The sequence below is a fragment of the Balaenoptera musculus genome, chromosome 5, assembly GCF_009873245.2.
Source record: "Balaenoptera musculus isolate JJ_BM4_2016_0621 chromosome 5, mBalMus1.pri.v3, whole genome shotgun sequence".
Taxonomy (NCBI): Eukaryota; Metazoa; Chordata; class Mammalia; order Artiodactyla; family Balaenopteridae; genus Balaenoptera; species Balaenoptera musculus.
In genome coordinates this window covers 22,409,581-22,427,598 of record NC_045789.1, presented here as the reverse complement: position 1 = coordinate 22,427,598, position 18,018 = coordinate 22,409,581, and the positions used below count along the sequence as shown (strand labels likewise).

Sequence of the window (18,018 nt, the reverse complement as noted above, 5' to 3'; positions counted from 1 at the left end):
TACACTTTTGTTACATCTTCCACATTGCTATCACAGTTATCTTTTCATGATTAAAATCTGATCATGACTTTATGCTAAAAATTCAATTCGCTCATCCCATACCCTTCAGAATAAAATCTGAGCTCATTAACATGGCTTGTTAATAAGGCCCTCAAGATATCCAGCCTTGTCTTTCAATGTTTTGTCTCTTTTCTCATTCATCCCCCCAACCCCTACACACACGCACACCACCACCACCACCACTACTACTACTACTACTGCTACAGCCAAAGTACCTTCTAAAGTTCCAAAGTACCTTGGAAACTTACTTTCCAAAGTAAGTTTTGGAAACTTGTTATTTCTAAAACTTACCTGGTCACGTTCTCTGAAACTGTGCATGTTGTTCTGCCTAGGAGCATTTCTCCCTTTTCTTTTTCCTGGTATGCCCTTTTTTCCATTTGTTTAAATACAACTCCCTTTTGCAGATAACCCTCCCACCGGTGAATTGGGCACATTAATATTACTCTATGCATGCATTTATGTCATTGAACACACTCTATGGTGGCTGTCTGATACTTAATGGTCTCCCCAGTTAAAAATTTTTCCTCAAGGTGACATGTGGCTTTCATCTATGTATCTTCAGCATCTAGCTCAGTGCCTAGCACATAATAAGCATTCAATATTTCTTAAAAACTGAACACTTAAAAAGATGGGAGTGATTATATCAACAGATCTCTACTACATTAACATCCTTCGGCCTAAACCTGAAGACACCGCTTAGCCTAGTCAGACCTAAATATCGTTGATTGACACACTGTATAACTTTCCTTAACTTACATCAAAAGCAGTCCTGTAATGTAAATCCATGTTTTTAAAAACTGTAAATAAGGAAGTTTTTTGGAAGGCAAAATGAACTATTATATATATGAACATGTTACAGTGACTAGACTTTAAGCCAGCAAGTACAAAAAAGGCAACTAAGTTATGTAAAACTGAACCACCATAATGGTGGTACCCTGAATTCTGTTCTCTAAAGTAGGAGACCTTGTAGTAGTTGAGTAAAGAGGAAGAAAAAAAGGTTTCCTCTTCACTTCCAGTTCCCCCAAGGACAGTCTACCTTTGACATTTTCCTTCCCACTTCTTTCTGCACACCTCTCCATCTAGTCTCCAACGTTCTTACCTTGCCTTTTGTCCCTACTTACAGCCCTGTCCGAGCCAGGGGTACGCATTTAGCCCTACCCCTAAAATGCTCCAGGGTAATCTTCCCTTTCCATTAGTGCAGAATAGAAAGAAGGAAAACAAGGCAAAGCTAAATTCACACAAATCTGCAAATATCTACTTATATCAACTCTTGGCCTTTTTGTCTAAATTACTGTTGGAGAATTGAATTTCAAGTATTGTAGCACACAGGGTTCTATTTTGAATAGGTCTTTTTGTAAGATGGGGAATCCGTATCATACTGTTCTTACTGGGTATATATAATAAAGCCCATTCACTTAATCATTAACTTTGAGATTTAATATGTTTTGATGATGGGATATCGCTGAAATTGTCACACTTCTTCAACCCCAAATGAGCCAAATTCTTAAAAATTTTTTTAGATGTAGTGGAATGTTTCTTAGTAAGTTTCATTCTTTCTTATGTGCCATGTGTTAAAATCACTACTTCCTTGCAATGAAAAAAATCAACAGGTACTAGATAGTAAGTATTAAAAACTAAAAGCCTCGCATAAGTTGCTCCATTAAGCCACTTAGATACTATATAGATCTGATTCTTTAGAACAACTGTGTACAACATTCCTATAATCAACCTAACTTAAAATTCTCTAATAGAAGAATTTTAAATTTATCATCACTATCTTACTAAAGAATTCTCACCTATATTTAAATAATCAAATTCAATATGGGTAAAATCATGATCATTTCTGGTCTAAATCACACCACACCTCTGTTTACTTTAGACTTTTTAGATTGTTATTGAAACAAGAAAGATTATAATTATTGTTGGTAAGTAATTTTAATTTGAATTCCTTACTTTTAGTTAAGTACTTTTAAAGTTAGTTCGTATTTCGGGACCCAAAAAATAGAGGCCACCTCAGTGGCTCAGCCCACACCACAAATCTAAACCTACGTCAGCCTGCAATTACATGACACACCTGTCAAGGAAATCTAACATATACCAATCACAATCCTCCAACTCAGCTTAACTATTTACTAGCTCACCTGACCCTAGAAAACAGGACCTGCTGGCCTTACAAGGAAATCCCCGACCTCCTAGGCAGTCATGCCCTGTTTTGGCATTGAAGCTTCTAAGGCTTTATAAAACTCACGCTTGCCCAAAATCCGTGGGGAGGGGAAAGGGTGTTCCACTGATTATGAGACACTGTACAACCTCAATCCACAGATTCTTTTCCCTTGGATAAAGGACATCAAACTCATTACTAAATTGTTTTAGTTTTGTCATTTGACAGCACCTAACCCTCAAATTCCTTATCTAGATGATCTACCCCCAATTTTCAAACTACTTGATTTTTATTTGAAATTTTAAAGAAATTTTTCTATATTTAGAGTATGCCAAAATCAGATGTATTCTATTTCTGATCATAATCATGAACTTTAATTTTCAATAAAATATAATGCCTTATTTCTGGCCCAGCCACGCGGCATGCCGGGGGATCTTAGTTCCCCAACCAGGAATGGAACCCTCGTCCCCTGCTTTGGGAGTGTGGAGTCTTAACCACTGGACTGCCAGGGAAGTCCCAATATAATGCTGTTTAAAATTAATTTTAATCACTATGTTTTATAAAGCAAATAACATTGATGAAAATATCTCCAAATTTAAGACTACTTGACAGCAAATGCTTATTATTATGTTAAAACCAAATCTAAATTACACTGTTGTTTGTACTGAAGAAGAACCTCTTGCTGGCTGTAAATTTTTTACATTTTAAAAGGATGAAAAAAAAATAGGATGCCATCTTATCATCAGTAACCGGAAAAGTATGAGATATTGAAAATATTTAGTAGTAAGTTTCCAGACTGACATCACATTTTAATTCTAATTCATTAGTTTTTTAAAATCTAGGGCTTCCCTGGTGGCGCAGTGGTTGAGGGTCCGCCTGCCGATGCAGGGGACGGGGGTTCGACCCCTGGTCCGGGAGGATCCCACATGCCGCGGAGCGCCTGGGCCCATGCGCCACAGCTGTTGAGCCCGTGCGCCGGAGTGGGCGGGGGCCGCCGCGATGAGAGGTCCGCGCACCGCGGCGGGGAGTGGCCCCCGCTCGCCGCAACTGGAGGGAGCCCGCGCGCAGCAACGAAGACCCAACGCAGCCAAAAATGAAATAAAATAAATTTATATATAAAAAATATCTATATTGAGATAATTCACATACCATAAAATTCACTCTTTTAAAGTGTACAGTTCAGTGGATTTTAGAATATTCAGAGTTGTGTAATCAACACCATTATCTAACTTCAGAACATTTCATCACCTTCCGCTAAAGAAGACCACATACTCATTAGCAGTCACTCCCCATTTTCCCTGCCCCTAGTCCCAGGTAACCAGTAATCTGCTAGTCATTTCATATGAATGGAATCATACAGTACATGGCCTTTTGTGTCTGGCTTTTTTCCCTTAGCAGAATATTTTCAAGCTTCAAGATACATGTTGCAGCAGTATCAGTGTTTTGTTCTTTCTTATTAACTAATACTAGTCCATCATATGGATATGCCACATTTTATTTATCCATTTATTAGCTGATGGACATTTGGGTTGTTTCTACTTTTTGGCTATTATGAATAATACTCTGAACATTCATGTATACAAGTTTTTACATGGAAAATGCTCAAATTTATTTTTAGCTTTAATATTTGGGCTTGGTTCATTATGTGCCAAAAACCATCTTAAGGTCAAAATGATGTTCTCAGTATGAAATAAAGTAGTTTCCTAAACCACACTCACTTGTCTTGATCATTAAAATGAAATTCTGAAGTGGTAAGGTATAAAGACTAATTTGATTTTTATGCAAATAATATGAAAAACATTTGGTTGAGTTGGGTTCCATATTTCCTATTCCAAGTAGAATTTGTAAACATGCATTTTGTATATTCATAGTTTTATATTAAATCTGGACCATAGCATTTATAATTTAATTAAATTAATAAAATGGCATAAACTGTGTTAGAGCCAGTGTCCTTAGCAAGTTATAAAATTCTGTAACAACATAAGTCAGAATGGCCATCATTAAAAAGTCTACAAATAAATGCTGGAGAGGGTGTGGAGAAAAGGGAACCCTCCTACACTGTTGGTGGGAATGTAAATTGGTGCAGCCACTGGAAAACAGTATGGAGGTTCCTTAAAAAGCTAAAAGTAGAGCTGCCATATGATCCAGCAATCCCACTACTGTGCATATACCCAGGGAAAACTATAATTCGAAAAGATACATACACCCCAGTGTTCACAGCAGCACTATTTACAATAGCCAATACACGGAAGCAACCTAAATGTCCATCGACAGATGAATGGATAAAGAAGATGTGGTATATACACACAATGGAATACTACTCAGCCATTAAAAAGAATGAAATAATGCCATTTGCAGCAACATGGATGGACCCAGAGATTATCATACTAAGTGAAGTAAGTCAGAAAGAGAAAGACAAATACCATATGATATCACTTATATGTAGAACCTAAAATATGACACAAATGAAGTTATTTACAAAACAGAAACACAGACACAGAAAACAAACTTATGGTTACCAAAGGGGAAAGGTGGTGGGGGAGGGATAACTTAGGAGTTTGGGATTAGCAGACAAACTACTATATATGAAATAGATAAAGAACAAGGTCCTACTGTATAGCACAGGGAACTATATTCAATATCCCAAAATAAACCGTAATGAAAAAGTGTGTATATAGATGTATAACTGAATCACTTTGCTGTACACCAGAAACTAACACAACACTGTAAATCAACTATACTTCAATAAGAAAAAAAATATTCTGTGACAGTTACAAAGATCTGAAAATATAGCTGTAATATTAATAACATAAGTATATGTACTAGTCTACGCTAACGATGTTTATTCACAAGTAGGTTTTAATTAGCCCCTGTACTCACATTACAATAATGTAGCTTCACTGATGCATTCATATAATATTAGGACTTCATAATTTGGATTAGTTATTCCATTGCCACTTTTATGCTAATTTTCTTCATTCTTTATATTCTTCTCCAGTTTTATGACACTTCATGCAAGAAAATCTGATCTACCATAATTAGAAAGACTTCAATATAATATTCATTAAGAAGGAAGGGATTGGTTTAGCTATCTCTTCAACATTTTTGCACCTTTTTAACTTCTGAATGTAAATGTTTCTTTCAATATATAAAACCATAATCTTTTTTAGCATACTGCACACTGCTATATAAAAAAATGATTATTTTCCTTTTTTTCAGATGGGGACATTTCTATCATCGTAATTCAAATAGGTCAAATGCAACTGTAAAGTGGGTTCTCTATAATACCAGATATGTGAATAGTGTTCTAAAGTTTGAGCTGATCCTAAACTGCCTCTTAAAACATCAACATACTTCTAGGCCATGGTCGTTTTAATTTTAATCTTAGCAAAACTGAGTAGAAATGTAAGTATGCTAGTGTAAATACAAACAAATAGAAAGCATAGTCAACCAATAAATTCACTTCGGTGCCAAATAAAAATGAATTTGGGATTTCATAATCACTTGCCTCCATTAGGCATAGATAATCTAGAACTTCATATATTAGGATTTATTTATATGCAATAATTTCTTGCATACAACCCTGACAGTGGTCAATATAAAAAATACAGTAGCACCACTATAAAACAAATGTTTAATTTCAGATATGAAAGTATGTTTGTAGGGCAGGAAAAGGCATGAGTGGATTTCTTCATCTTCTAAGCAAAATTCCATTACAACAAAAATTTCTGTAAAACAAACTATTTTCTAGCCCCAACTGGTAGCCCACTTATTTTAAAGGTAGTGTTGGTTATAAGCAATACCACAGCAAAGAATTTAGAAAATTCCTTTTATAACACAACATTGTAAATCAACTATACTTCAAAAAAAAATTTTTTTTTAATTCCTGTTAGACACTGGGTGAAAATATTTTGAGGCAGTGAATATGTATTTGTTACACTAGTGGGCAAATTAAAGTTGGCTAACAGTCGAAGGGTAAAAAAAATAAACACCTTAGTAGTTAAGAGTGAGAGCTTTTCAACTATATTTCAATTTAAAAAAAAGAGTGAGAGCTTTGAGGTCAGACTGCCTAGGTTTAAATCCTGGCTGTATTACTTAGTAATTGTATGACCTTGAATGTTTCATCTGTGTAATGGGGATTAAAGGGCCCAGCACACAGTACATCAAATAATAATTATTAACCCTTGTTATTAAGAATTTTAAATACACAGTATTTTAATTTCTTTCATCTTTGGTTATTATTTTCATTTTGTAATTCTTCCACCACGTCTTATTTGTAAAGGCATTTACAAATAAGTAAGAGTGATACAGTAAAACCTAAGTTATCCAGAATGCTTGGGAAATGAATCATTCTGGATAGGTAAATTTTCTATAGGGTACTTTTATAGGTATCCAAAAAAAAAAGAAATCAACAAATGGGATGAATTTATTTCCTACCCTATTACACACTTCCATGCCTTCTTAACAAGAGTATACTAGTGGTAAACTTTTTCTTAATAAATCACTATTATTATGAATATCAATTATATTTCCATGTTAAAATGTCACAGTCCTTTCAAAGCTTACCAACAGTAATATGCCTACTTGATTCCACCTAAGGTTTTTTAACATTAAGTCCATGAATAGAATTCAGGGGGTGTGTGAAATTGGGAAAAAAAGAATTACGTCTTTATTTTTACTAATCTCTAACTGAAAATTAGCATTTCCTTCAATTATGACTGAAAGCAGCAAACAGCTGCACCTATGTCTGTATCTCCAATAGGAATCACAGATCCTTTATATCACATTACAGCTGTTGCAAACTCTGGAAATTTTATGTTCATCATTATTTCAAAAATTTGGTCTTTATTAGACCCAACACTAGATCTTACAGTGTGAATAAAGCCCATATATTCCTATATCAAAAGTTTGTTTTCCTTGAATATTTTGAGCTTGTTTCAAATTTTTTTCTTTTGTAATGCTATGAATTTTATTTTATACATTTAACTTTATTTATTTATTTATTTTTGGCTGTGTTGGGTCTTCGTTTCTGTGCGAGGGCTTTCTCCAGTTCTGGCGAGCGGGGGCCACTCTTCATCGCGGTGCGCAGGCCTCTCACTGTCGCGGCCTCTCTTGTTGTGGAGCACAGGCGCCAGACGCGCAGGCTCAGTAGTTGTGGCTCACGGGCCTAGTTGCTCCGCGGCATGTGGGATCTTCCCAGACCAGGGCTCGAACCCGTGTCCCCGGCATTGGCAGGCAGACTCTCAACCACTGCGCCACCAGGGAAGCCTCATTTTATACATTTAAAAGCATAATTCTGAGAAGAGTCCATGGCTTCACCAGACTGCTAATGTGGTTTGTGGCTCAAAAACAGTCAAGAAAGCTGACTTCAAATTTGTCTCTCTTCTGTGCTCTGTTAATTCAGAGCATTGATGTCCATTATACTTTCATACCAAAGCTTGTTTAGATTAGGGTAGTACAAATTAGCTTCTCTAGGGCTTTTCTTCTTGGACCTCCTGGATATTGTGAGTTCCCTCTGAGTAGGTAGGAATGTTTCCTACCATTCTTGTACTTGGCTTTTGAAAGAGCAAAACAAATCGAGGGAGAAATAAGTCAAATAAAATTAGCTTCGGATAGCATTGAAAGTAGAAATCTAAAACATCCTACCCTCCCACTTTCTAAATTAAGAGACAATAAATACTCCATTCAATAAATACTCTGACATTAACTGCATGGGTTCAAATTCTACTTCTGCTATTTATCAGCTTTGTGACCTTGGGACAGTAACTTAATCTCTCTGTGCATCAATTTCTTTATTTGTGAAAAGAGGTTAATAAGCACTGTACCTGGTACATTATAAATGTTCCATAAATATTACTTATATTTATTATTATTCTTATAGGTTTGTTTCACACTATGGCCAGCTAACGTTTGACCGACTAATAACTTACATTTATACAGCATTGTAGTCTACAGTGCCCTTTTACATGCATTATGACATTTGAAGCATACGATAACCCTGAGAAAGGACAGCTATTATTATACCTACTTTAGTGTTGAAGAAACTAGGTAACCACACCAATATCACACAAATGGGAAGCAGTGGAACAAGAACTCAAACCTGCATTTCTTCTTTCACTCCAATTGTCTAATCCTGTGTTTCTACTGTATTAGACTGGTTAAAAGAGAGAACAAAAGGAAGCTTATTCAGGAAAGAAGGAGGGGGCAGAGGTGTCCAGCAGGCCATGAGGTGAGCGCTCTGGTGCTCACAGGGTGGTCCTCTGAGTAACCTGTATCTTGTTAGAATTACAGAATCTCAGGCTCCACCCCTGGCCTACTAAATCAAAATCAGCATTTCGAACAAGTCCTAGGTGATTCCAAGATACTACTTTGAGAAGTACTGTTTCACTAATTGCTCTAGTGATGCTGTTATGGTCACTTAAATAATACAAATTTACCACAGACTTAATACGTTTTTATTAAGTAATACTTTCTTGTAAGAGGAAATAGCTTCCTGCTTTCCCTTTTAAAAAGTCAAGTATATTTAAAAAACAAATTTATATTTCCATTTAATTCTTAAAGATCTCCACTCCCTTAAGTGGGGTCATTAAGGAACGTTAGAAAACCATAAGCAGGTCAGTTCTTACTTTTCAATTCCCTTTAAAAATTAATCTTACTGCCCTGTGCCCTAAGTATGATATACCAGAAAGCAAAATCACCTCTCCATTGTTTTCACCGGCAGAATAAAACACTGTATTTCTCCCCCTGGACATTTCAGTAAGTACTGAGTTTTTCGGACCCCAAACTCTTATTTCTTGAATGAGTTTTGCAACTTTCTGGCTCTAGGGATTGAAACACAGCAACAGAACAAAAAGGTATTAAGCCGACTCCGATACCTAAACCTTAGCGATGGTGATCGTTGATTACAGAGGCAAATAAACAGCCCGTCCCAATCTCCCTACCCTCCCTCCTAATCAATTCACAGTTGAGCTTGATTTCTAGGCTGCTCTAATTCTGGGGTCTGGTCAATGGACACTCTCTTCTCAGGGCTGACCCTCTAGGCCCTAGGGTCAGAATAGCACTAGGATTCCGCACGTGGGAGCGCTGCTCAGCTGCCTGCCCAGTTCTATTTGAAATAACTGTTCCCATTTTGAGGGGCGACTCCTCCCACAGGTTAACCAGCCCAGGCCGGCAGGCGAGCCAATTTCGCTCACCTGCTGCACCGGAAACTTCAAAAGCCCGAGTCAACGTAGACTAAAGGTATCCAGTAATTAACCCATAGTACCTCCCACAGCACATTCCTGACTGGGCGCCTGACAGAAGGATGTGTCGGCTCGCGGTCTTACCAGTCCCGGGAACTCCATTTCCTCTCCCTCCCACCAACGTAAGCATTCAGGGGCGGTGCTTCCCGGCGACGGCCCGCCCCAGGTCGATCCGGTGCCCCATTGCATCTCGCGAGAATTTGTGGATTTGGAGGCGGGCCCCTATCAGGAAGAGTGCACAAAACTGCCCTTAAGTCATTGCAGCGCTACAGCTCCTGGTAGCCAGCCACGAGATTCTCGCGAGATTCGCCTCCTCAATACCAAGTGAGGAAATTGGGGGACGCCGTCGGGAGGGGCGTGGGGCTCGACCGCGCAGCTGCCGCTTCCATTACCTTCCTCCCATGGTCTCCTTCCGGTTCTCGATGCTTCTCTGAGTCTAAGGGTTTCCGCCGCTCGTCTACCCTTCCCCCCAGCCCATGACCCGCCTCCGGCCCCCGCCCTCCCAGTCCAACCTCCGATCTGTTTAGTAAGAAGGTGCTGTTCCGAAAAGAAGGAGAAGGGGGTTGGCACACATACGCTCGGCCCAGGACGTGGGGAGCAAACCGTCCTCTTTCGCCCTTAGATTCGTGCCGTGCTCGCGACGGCGGCGTTGGCGGACTGATACGCGGCGGTGAAGAGGCAGGAGGAGGGGGGAGGGGCGGAGCGTGGCAGCTGGCAGTAGTTCCGTCAGAGCGGACATCTTGTGGCTGTGTCGTGCGCGTGAGCCCCGTAGGGCCGGGGAGGCACCAGCTGCCGCGCGGGGAGGAGGCCGAGGCCGCAGCTTGAGGGAGGCCCCGGCCCCTCTGTACGCGTGGGTGTGGACGGCTAGGGGAAGGGAAGGGAGGCCGGCCCACTGGCCGGTCGGGTAAGGAGGGAAATACAGGCCTTCGGTGGCTTGAGTGACCAGCCTGTTGGGTGGGGTAGGGTGGGAAGGCTGGGGACGCCGGGGCCTCTCCCGTTTAAGGGGGAGGGGGAATGGGCGCGTCCTCGCACCTAAGCCGGAGCCTCAGGGGCAGCTCGGGCGCGTGGTGGCGGTGGCTGGGCGGGCGGGCGCGCGCGGGAGCGCGCTGGAAGGCGGAGTGTATGGTGGCGTCAGGGGTGACACAGAATAGCTCTAGCTGCGGGGACAGCGGTACACATCCAGCCTCTGCTTTATTTCCTTCCCCTCCCCGGCCGCACTTTTGAGCAGAGGCCGAAAGAAGCCGGGCGTCAGTCCGGAGTCTCCTGTTCTCCCCTCCCCCCTTGCCTTTCTTTGCCCTAGTGACGCCGGCGTAGCGCCGACTAGGCCCCGGCTCCTCCTCTGCTGGGCCCCGGACCCTGCCCCGCACCCACCCCTTTCTCCTACGCCTCTTCCTTTCCCACCCGGGTCTCTTCCTTTCGAGAGGCCGGGAAGTCAAAGTTGGAGCCACCCCTCCGCTCTTCCCGTCACCCTCGCCCCCTCTTCGGGCCGAAGCACGGCATAGAGGCTGTCGGTGGCTTTGCCACCCCACCCACCCCGGATCGCGACCGTTTTTGAGGGACTTGGACTCGTCAGGGTCTCTGCGGGGCCTGTGCGAGTGCTGATCTGCTCCGTTTTTGCAAAAGGCGCCTGGGTCTGGCAGAGCCGGTGTGAGACCAAGAGACAATCCTTCCCAGCCGCCGGGATAATCAAGAGTTTTGGCCGGAACTTTGAACACACACCGAGATAGTGAAGAGCCAGACGAAAAGCACAGACTATGGCGCTGAAACGGATTAATAAGGTAACCCATGGGGCGGAAGGAATGGAGTCGTGAGAGGAAAGGAAGGCTCAGCCTGGAGGGAGAGCCTTGCCATTGGGGGGGGGTATAATTTCGGAATTACTCCTCCTTGGGTCACTTCGTCCATTGGGGGATGGGGAACGCGGCTGTACTTTAAGAAGAAACGAGGGGGAAAACTCGGGAACAGAGCACTTGCGGCAAGTGAGGTGTTATCTTGAGCGTGTTTCAATGGAATCGGTGCAAATTAGCGATGAGGGAGAGTGATTGCAGGCGCCTCGATTCTTCGAGAAGAGTTTAGTCCCTCTTCGGAATTGCCGGGAGACGCTCCCGCAAATGTCATGGCGCTTCTTATTCTCGGGGCTTGGAAACTTATTTTAGTTGTAAGATCAAGGCTCTGGGCCTTCTGGAAGAAGAGACGGGGGAAGCTCAGAGGAGAGAAGACCTATGAAATGCGGCGGGTCCCGAACGTGATTAAGGGTCGGGGTAGAAGTCTCACCGGCTGAAGAGTAGTGAATGGGCCTGGCCAGAAACTGCTGGACTCTGGGCAGCTTGCACAGGAGTCAGCGGGGCTGGGAGGAGGTGGGCTGACACAGTGTTGCCGCTTTCTCTGTTTTGTAGTTGCGGCTTTTCACCCGCAACTGTTTGTCAGAGGCGCGCCGGGAACTGATGGAAAGCCCTTCTGGAAGCTCCGTTTTGCTTTGGCGGGGGAGGGGGTGGGGGGAGAGTGTGGTGGCAGCGAGAGGAGGATAGGTGTACCTATGTCTGCCTCGGTCCGTTTCATAGCAGCCTCCGAGGAAGTTGTTAAGCTATTTAAAACGAGGTTTGATGGTACACTGTGGATACATGTTGGAAAAAATAGGGTTTGTCGAGGCTCGGGGGGTGAGCGGAACCTCCACCTCCGGTGGTTTAGTCTCATTTTCTTGCTCTAACTTCTATCCCGCATTTTAAGATGGCGGCTGCTTTAACTGGTTCAGGCTCTTTCCGGCGTCTCCTTTCGTAATAATATGAAATAATATTCTTTGTTAAATGTTAACTTTTACATCAGGTTGTACACTGCCCTAAGATCTCCTGCTCAAGACTTATCTATATTCAGACTCTCAGACTGTATTTCCCTTTTTTGTAACTTGTGTGTGATGTGTTTGGTTCTTGCACAATCGAGGAGGGTGGAGTATTTACAGCTAACTTGAAAAAAATGCCATGGAATAAATTCAGCCTTACTAAAACTAGGAAACAGAGGAGGTTGTGGATTACAAACTTTGGTTTTGATAGGTTGCTTTTTAAAAAGAGTTGACATGGACGGAATGGCAAGGACTTGGCTTTACTAAAAATAGACCTGATGCTGCTTAATTTTACATTTATTTAACGTGTGACTTTGGAACTTATTTGGCAAAACTGGTATCTTATGAATGATGAAAGTTTAGATTCAAAGTATTGATGTTGAAATGGTAAATTTTGATTTAGGCCATCATTGCATTGTCTCTGGGTTTATGTGAAATACAAACTTAAGTCTTTGTATTTTTGAGACCATGGAAGAAGTGAGGAGTTTAGGAGTTAAGGCTTAAAGTACAAAGGATTATTAAACATCTCTTTCTATGACCACTTTGAAGGCCAGCAGCACACTGGAGAAGCGTAGTTATATTTTGCAGTATAGTTGAACATAGCATTCAGTACAAATCAAAACCTTTTATCTATTGGAATTAATTCGAGCCACTAAGATGTGGAATACTTTCAAATCCATAGATTTTTATGCACGTGGAACAGAACACTTTAAAGGAAGGTCTTATTGATTTTTTTTCTTTTACAGGTGATACCCAGCTGCTGTGACACCACTTTAATGATTTAAAAGCTCTAGAGAGGCAGTATAATGGTTAGGAGTGTGAACTTCGGAGCAGAAGTGCTCCGGTTAGAATTCTAGGGCTGGGTAAATTTACCTGTGTGCCTCTATAAAATGAATATTTGTTGTGTATGAGCTATAAGTAATTGAGTGTTTAGTGTGTACCAGGCACTATTCTAGACACTAGGGTTGCAGCAGTGAGCAAAACAAATTTTAGAGTCCAAGATTTTTTTTAAGGACTAAATAAGTTAATGTGTGGCTTTGAACAGGCCCCCTAGCACAAGGCACTCAATTTATTACTGCAACTTTAATTTTCAAGAGCTTTTATTAAAGAACTTTTCGAGTGTAGTACTTTTCATCAATAACAGATTGTCTCCTTTTGTAAATACTTTGAAGATCTGTGTAATACAGAAACTTGACATAACACTTTCCAAACTGGAAAAAAACAGTTTATGTGGGACATTTTTGATTCAACCTGTAGAAAGTTTTGTTGTGCATGTGGTTTGGTTTTCACCTGTCACTGTCAGAATCACATGGTCAAACTTTAAAAAAAAAAAAAAGTCCCAGATTCAGACAGTTTTAACAAGTGGACAACTCTGATGGGAGATGCTCTTTATTTTAGGCACCTCTCTTTTATTTTTAATTCATTCTTGTCTGCAGCCCCCCAGATTCTAAATGTTAAGATATATCTGTATTCCTCACTGATCATTTTATTGGAATGCTTATTGTTGGAATATTTTTAATCAATAGCAGTTCATTTGATTAAGCTTTTAAATTTGTTTTCTTTCTAAAGCTTATGTTGTAGTCTTTTTCAATATTTCTTAGACCAAGCAGCCTTATCAAACAGCCCTATTCTTTTTTTTTTCCCCCTCCTGTATTCTTTATTTGGACAAGCTGTGGTCTTATAAGGCTGTCAACAAAAATAAAATATGTCAACTCCCTAGTTGGTTGGTGGTGTTTGGGGGCCAGAGGCAGTTCTACTACTCTCATCAAACAGAATGACCACAGTGCATGTATTTTGGGGAAGTTGAAAGAGAACTTTACATAAAATGTAATATGAACCAAGCCTGAAAGAATAGCTCATGCTTTGAGTGTTTGCAGTATGTCAGAACTGTTTGAAGCACTTGTATTAACTCAATCTTATGACACCCCAAGGAAGTAGGTATAATTATTATCTCCACTCTAAAATTAGAAACCTAAGGCACAGAGAGGTTTTAAAAAAACAGGGTCCTCATATCATGGCAGAGTTGGGATTAGGACCTAGGCAATTGGGCTCTGCAGTGTGTGCTCTTAACCGCTACATTGTCATGTCATCTTTTTAGGGTTTTGGTATTTCAGAAGTTTTCTTTTGTATGTATCATTCTCCTAACAGCTAGACTTAGCATCTGCTCCGTATTGAACACTGTTTCTAAGCCCTTTATGAGTATCTACTTATTTAATTCTCACAACAACCATATGAGATGGATGCTCTTACCATTCCATTTTATACGTGAGAAAACAGGTATAGAGTGAGTTATTGTCTATGGTCAGATGGCTGGTAAAGGGCTGAGATTCAAATCAGATAGTCTGCCTCAAGAGCTCAAGCTCTTAAACCCTATGCTGTCTGCTATTTTGAACAATTTCAATTCCTAAATTTAATCTTGCTTCCTGAAATAAGCTCTCTCCTCCCACTTCACATTTAAATAATTGGGATTGAACTTTATTCTTAGGTTATAGCTAATTTGTGAGTTTAGATTTTCGCTAACATAAGTTTTGAAAGTAGGAGTGAATTTCTTTTCGGTTAGTATCTTCAAGGACTAAGGGAACTACTATGTGCTGACTAATCACTAGGGACATCATAAACTTGTTTCCAGTGAGCCTATAGGCTGTATGCATCATGTCTCAAGGTTTGTCTTTAGCTAGCTAACTTAGTGTGTAGGGCGTTTGTTGACTGAGAAATGCTGATCATGTAATGACCTCGGTTTTTTATTTGAACAAGGGTGACGTTGACACTGTGCTTTGGTTTCATCGTGATCACCGCCAATGTTAATTCTAGTAGTTATCATACAAGTGGAAAGTTGAATACTCTTGCTAGCCCTGGGGAAAAACTATCACTGGATATCTCTATCATTATATTGTATGTTAACTCCTGCGTTCAGGTGTCCTTTGTTACCTAAGATAACAGTCAATTCTTGAGGATTTTCCAAAGCATTTCACTATAATCCCTTTATTAGACACCAAATTCCTAGTATTGAGATTAAAATGTTTCAGATTGAATTCTCAAATCCTAGATTAGCTTTTGCATTCTACTAGATTTGGTGTATGTGGGTTTTGACATGGATTATATATCTCAGAATGTTAAACAGTTTTTAAAGAATGTAGGTACATGAGGTCTTGCCAGACTTACTGAATCATTTCTCTGGGAACACATAATTTTGAAATGTCCCCTAGGTGATTCTGAAGCCTCCCTCTGGTTAAGAACCTCAGACATAAGGGATAATCATTTAATCAATACTTATTGAGGTCTTACTGTTTGGCATAGTAGTCTAGTCTCAGGGGACAAAATATAGGGAAGCCTGTTACTACCCATGAGGATGTCTTCTTTGAGTGAAGGAAACGAGCATGTAAACATATAAACTGGTACTTGTCACTCTATACAACTTTTCAAAATTATAAATCTAGTAAGGGAAGCATTTATTTAAAATAAGGGGAATCGTTATTCCAATGTCAGATTCACCCATTATTAAAGATAGGTTTATTTAAATACCTTTCCTGTACGATGTTATATATATAGTTATATATATTTTACTGTTATAGTGTGTGTTTTATTTTATAACTACTTTAGTTCCCTTTCCAAGACAAATTAGTGTTAACAAAATTAAATGATTTTTATTTCACCGGAAATTTTGTGCTCTTGATCTAGTTTTGCTACCGTAACAATGATCTTATTTCAAAATTGTATAGCGTAATGAAAAATGGATATGTTTAGTGAGTATATTATTTGCCAGTCTATGTTGTTAGATGAGATTTAGTCTCAAAATGGTACCCTCGGTCCTGTTACATGGGGAGGGGAAAAGTTCAAATGAGTATTTTATACTTTGCCCAAACATCAGATTTTTATCTCCAACTATACTGTGAACATAATGTTGTATCATTCAGAGACCTCCAACCAGCTTTTCTTAGTTAAATTTGTTGTATTTAACCTTTTGGGTCTTAGTTGTAATTCACTACTTCTTGGTTACTTGTTCATTTTCAGGATGGACTACCTCACATTAATCCTAGCCTTGTTAGAGTTTCCTAGCTAATGTATAATTGAATGTCTTCAACCACTGGGCTGCTGTTAATTTTTGGTTTTCATATCTATAAAATGCCTTATTTGCTTTCATGGATCAAAGCTTAGGAACTAAATTTGGCTCTCTGTCTTTGCCCATTTAGAGGTACTGCTTACAAAAGAACAGCTTTGAGTAATCTGAAGTGACTTATTTTTAATGGTGATCTAAAGAAAGAAAATTACAGTATTATTCATTCAAGCCATTCTTTGTACCTTGTCTGAATGAACAGGCATACTTGTCTCATAATTATAACTAAACAGGAAGTTAATTTCTTGTCAGTGATGTAATGAGACATGGTAAGCAGTACTTAAGTAACCTCTTAATCTTTAATGTAAAAGAAACTTTCAGGATTTCTTAGAAGAAATTACAAATTCCAAACTAAAATGATTTTTAAGAGGACTATTCCTTCCCATTCTTAAGTCCACATATGAAATTGTTCAGATCCCAAAATCTTTTTGCCAAGCTTCCTTCTTTTGAAATGACTTCCGGTAACCATGCATTTCTGAGATATTTGTTGTTTCCTTCCTTGCTATTTGTATCCACATGCGGTATGTAAAATAAATTTCACAACATCGAAGTTTAAAAACTTTTTGTTTACTTCATAGCAAACTTGATCTTTGTAAGAACTAGAGCAATTATTGTCTGCCTAATTGGGTAATTAATATTGCATTTTGATCTCTATCATTGGTCAAGATATATACCTTTATATTGCTAGGTCGTAAAGGTTCTTTGAGGGTGATTCTTATTTCAGAATTTCTTGAAGACACTTACTCTCCTAGCTTCCTACCTCATGCCCTCATCTCATCCAGCTCCCAAGGTAGTATTTTATGTTGCTCAGTATAGGTTTAAGAGGCAAGGGCTGTCCTTTTTTGGGGGGCGGGGGCGCTGTGTTGGGTCTTCGTTGCTTTGCGTGGGCTTTCTCTAGTTGCGGTGAGCGGGGGCTACTCTTCGTTGCGGTGCGCGGGCTTCTCCTTGCGGTGGCTTCCCTTGTGGAGCACAGGCTCTAGGACATATGGGCTTCAGTAGTTGTGCCGCGTGGACTCAGTTGCTCTGCGGCATGTGGGATCTTCCCGGACCAGGGATCAAACCCATGTCCCCTGCATTGCAGGCAGATTCTTAACCACTGTGCCACCAGGGAAGTCCCAAGGGCTGTCTTTATAGTGTTGATTTCCATGCTCATACAAATCTTGAAGTCAAGTAAAAGTTTTGAAAGAAATGGACTCTTGAATAAAATACAAGAAATTAACTTGCAGTAATGGGATGGACTTCAAGTTTTCCCAAAAGTGATGATAGGAAATGTATCCGTACTGCTATTATTATGACTTTGTGTGATGATGCAAGATGGCAGAGATTGGGATAACATGATCGTGGAACATTGTGGTAATTATTGTACTTAACATCATAATTAACTACTGTACTTGGCCTTACCACAGTAGTCATCTGGGTGAAATTTTGGCCAGCCCTTGGGAGAATGATGGAACTGGACAAACTAGAAAAGGTTATATAGGGAGTTACACTTCAGTAGCAGAATTGATTAAACAAATTTTGTTTTCATAAATGCTGACTTTGGTTATGTTGATCTAATGTATAAGTAGTGGCTGAATGTTTAGCAGAATGTGTAAATAATAGTTACCGG

The 18,018-nt window shown here is 40.0% G+C and overlaps 1 protein-coding gene across 9 annotated transcripts in view; it reads left to right on the top strand.

Annotated features, from left to right (window-relative positions):
• Positions 1 to 9,678: 9,678 nt before the first annotated feature.
• Positions 9,679 to 18,018, top strand: part of UBE2D3 (ubiquitin conjugating enzyme E2 D3) — a 29,968-nt gene continuing 21,628 nt past the window's right edge. For 2 of the 9 annotated variants that reach the window (XM_036853638.1, XM_036853629.1), the window contains exons 1-2: positions 10,156 to 10,306; positions 11,086 to 11,240. In XM_036853638.1, the coding sequence (XP_036709533.1) occupies positions 11,217 to 11,240 (24 nt within the window). In that variant the 5' untranslated portion in view covers positions 10,156 to 10,306; positions 11,086 to 11,216. The other 7 variants (XM_036853632.1, XM_036853636.1, XM_036853633.1 and 4 more) reach the window with 7 other exon arrangements.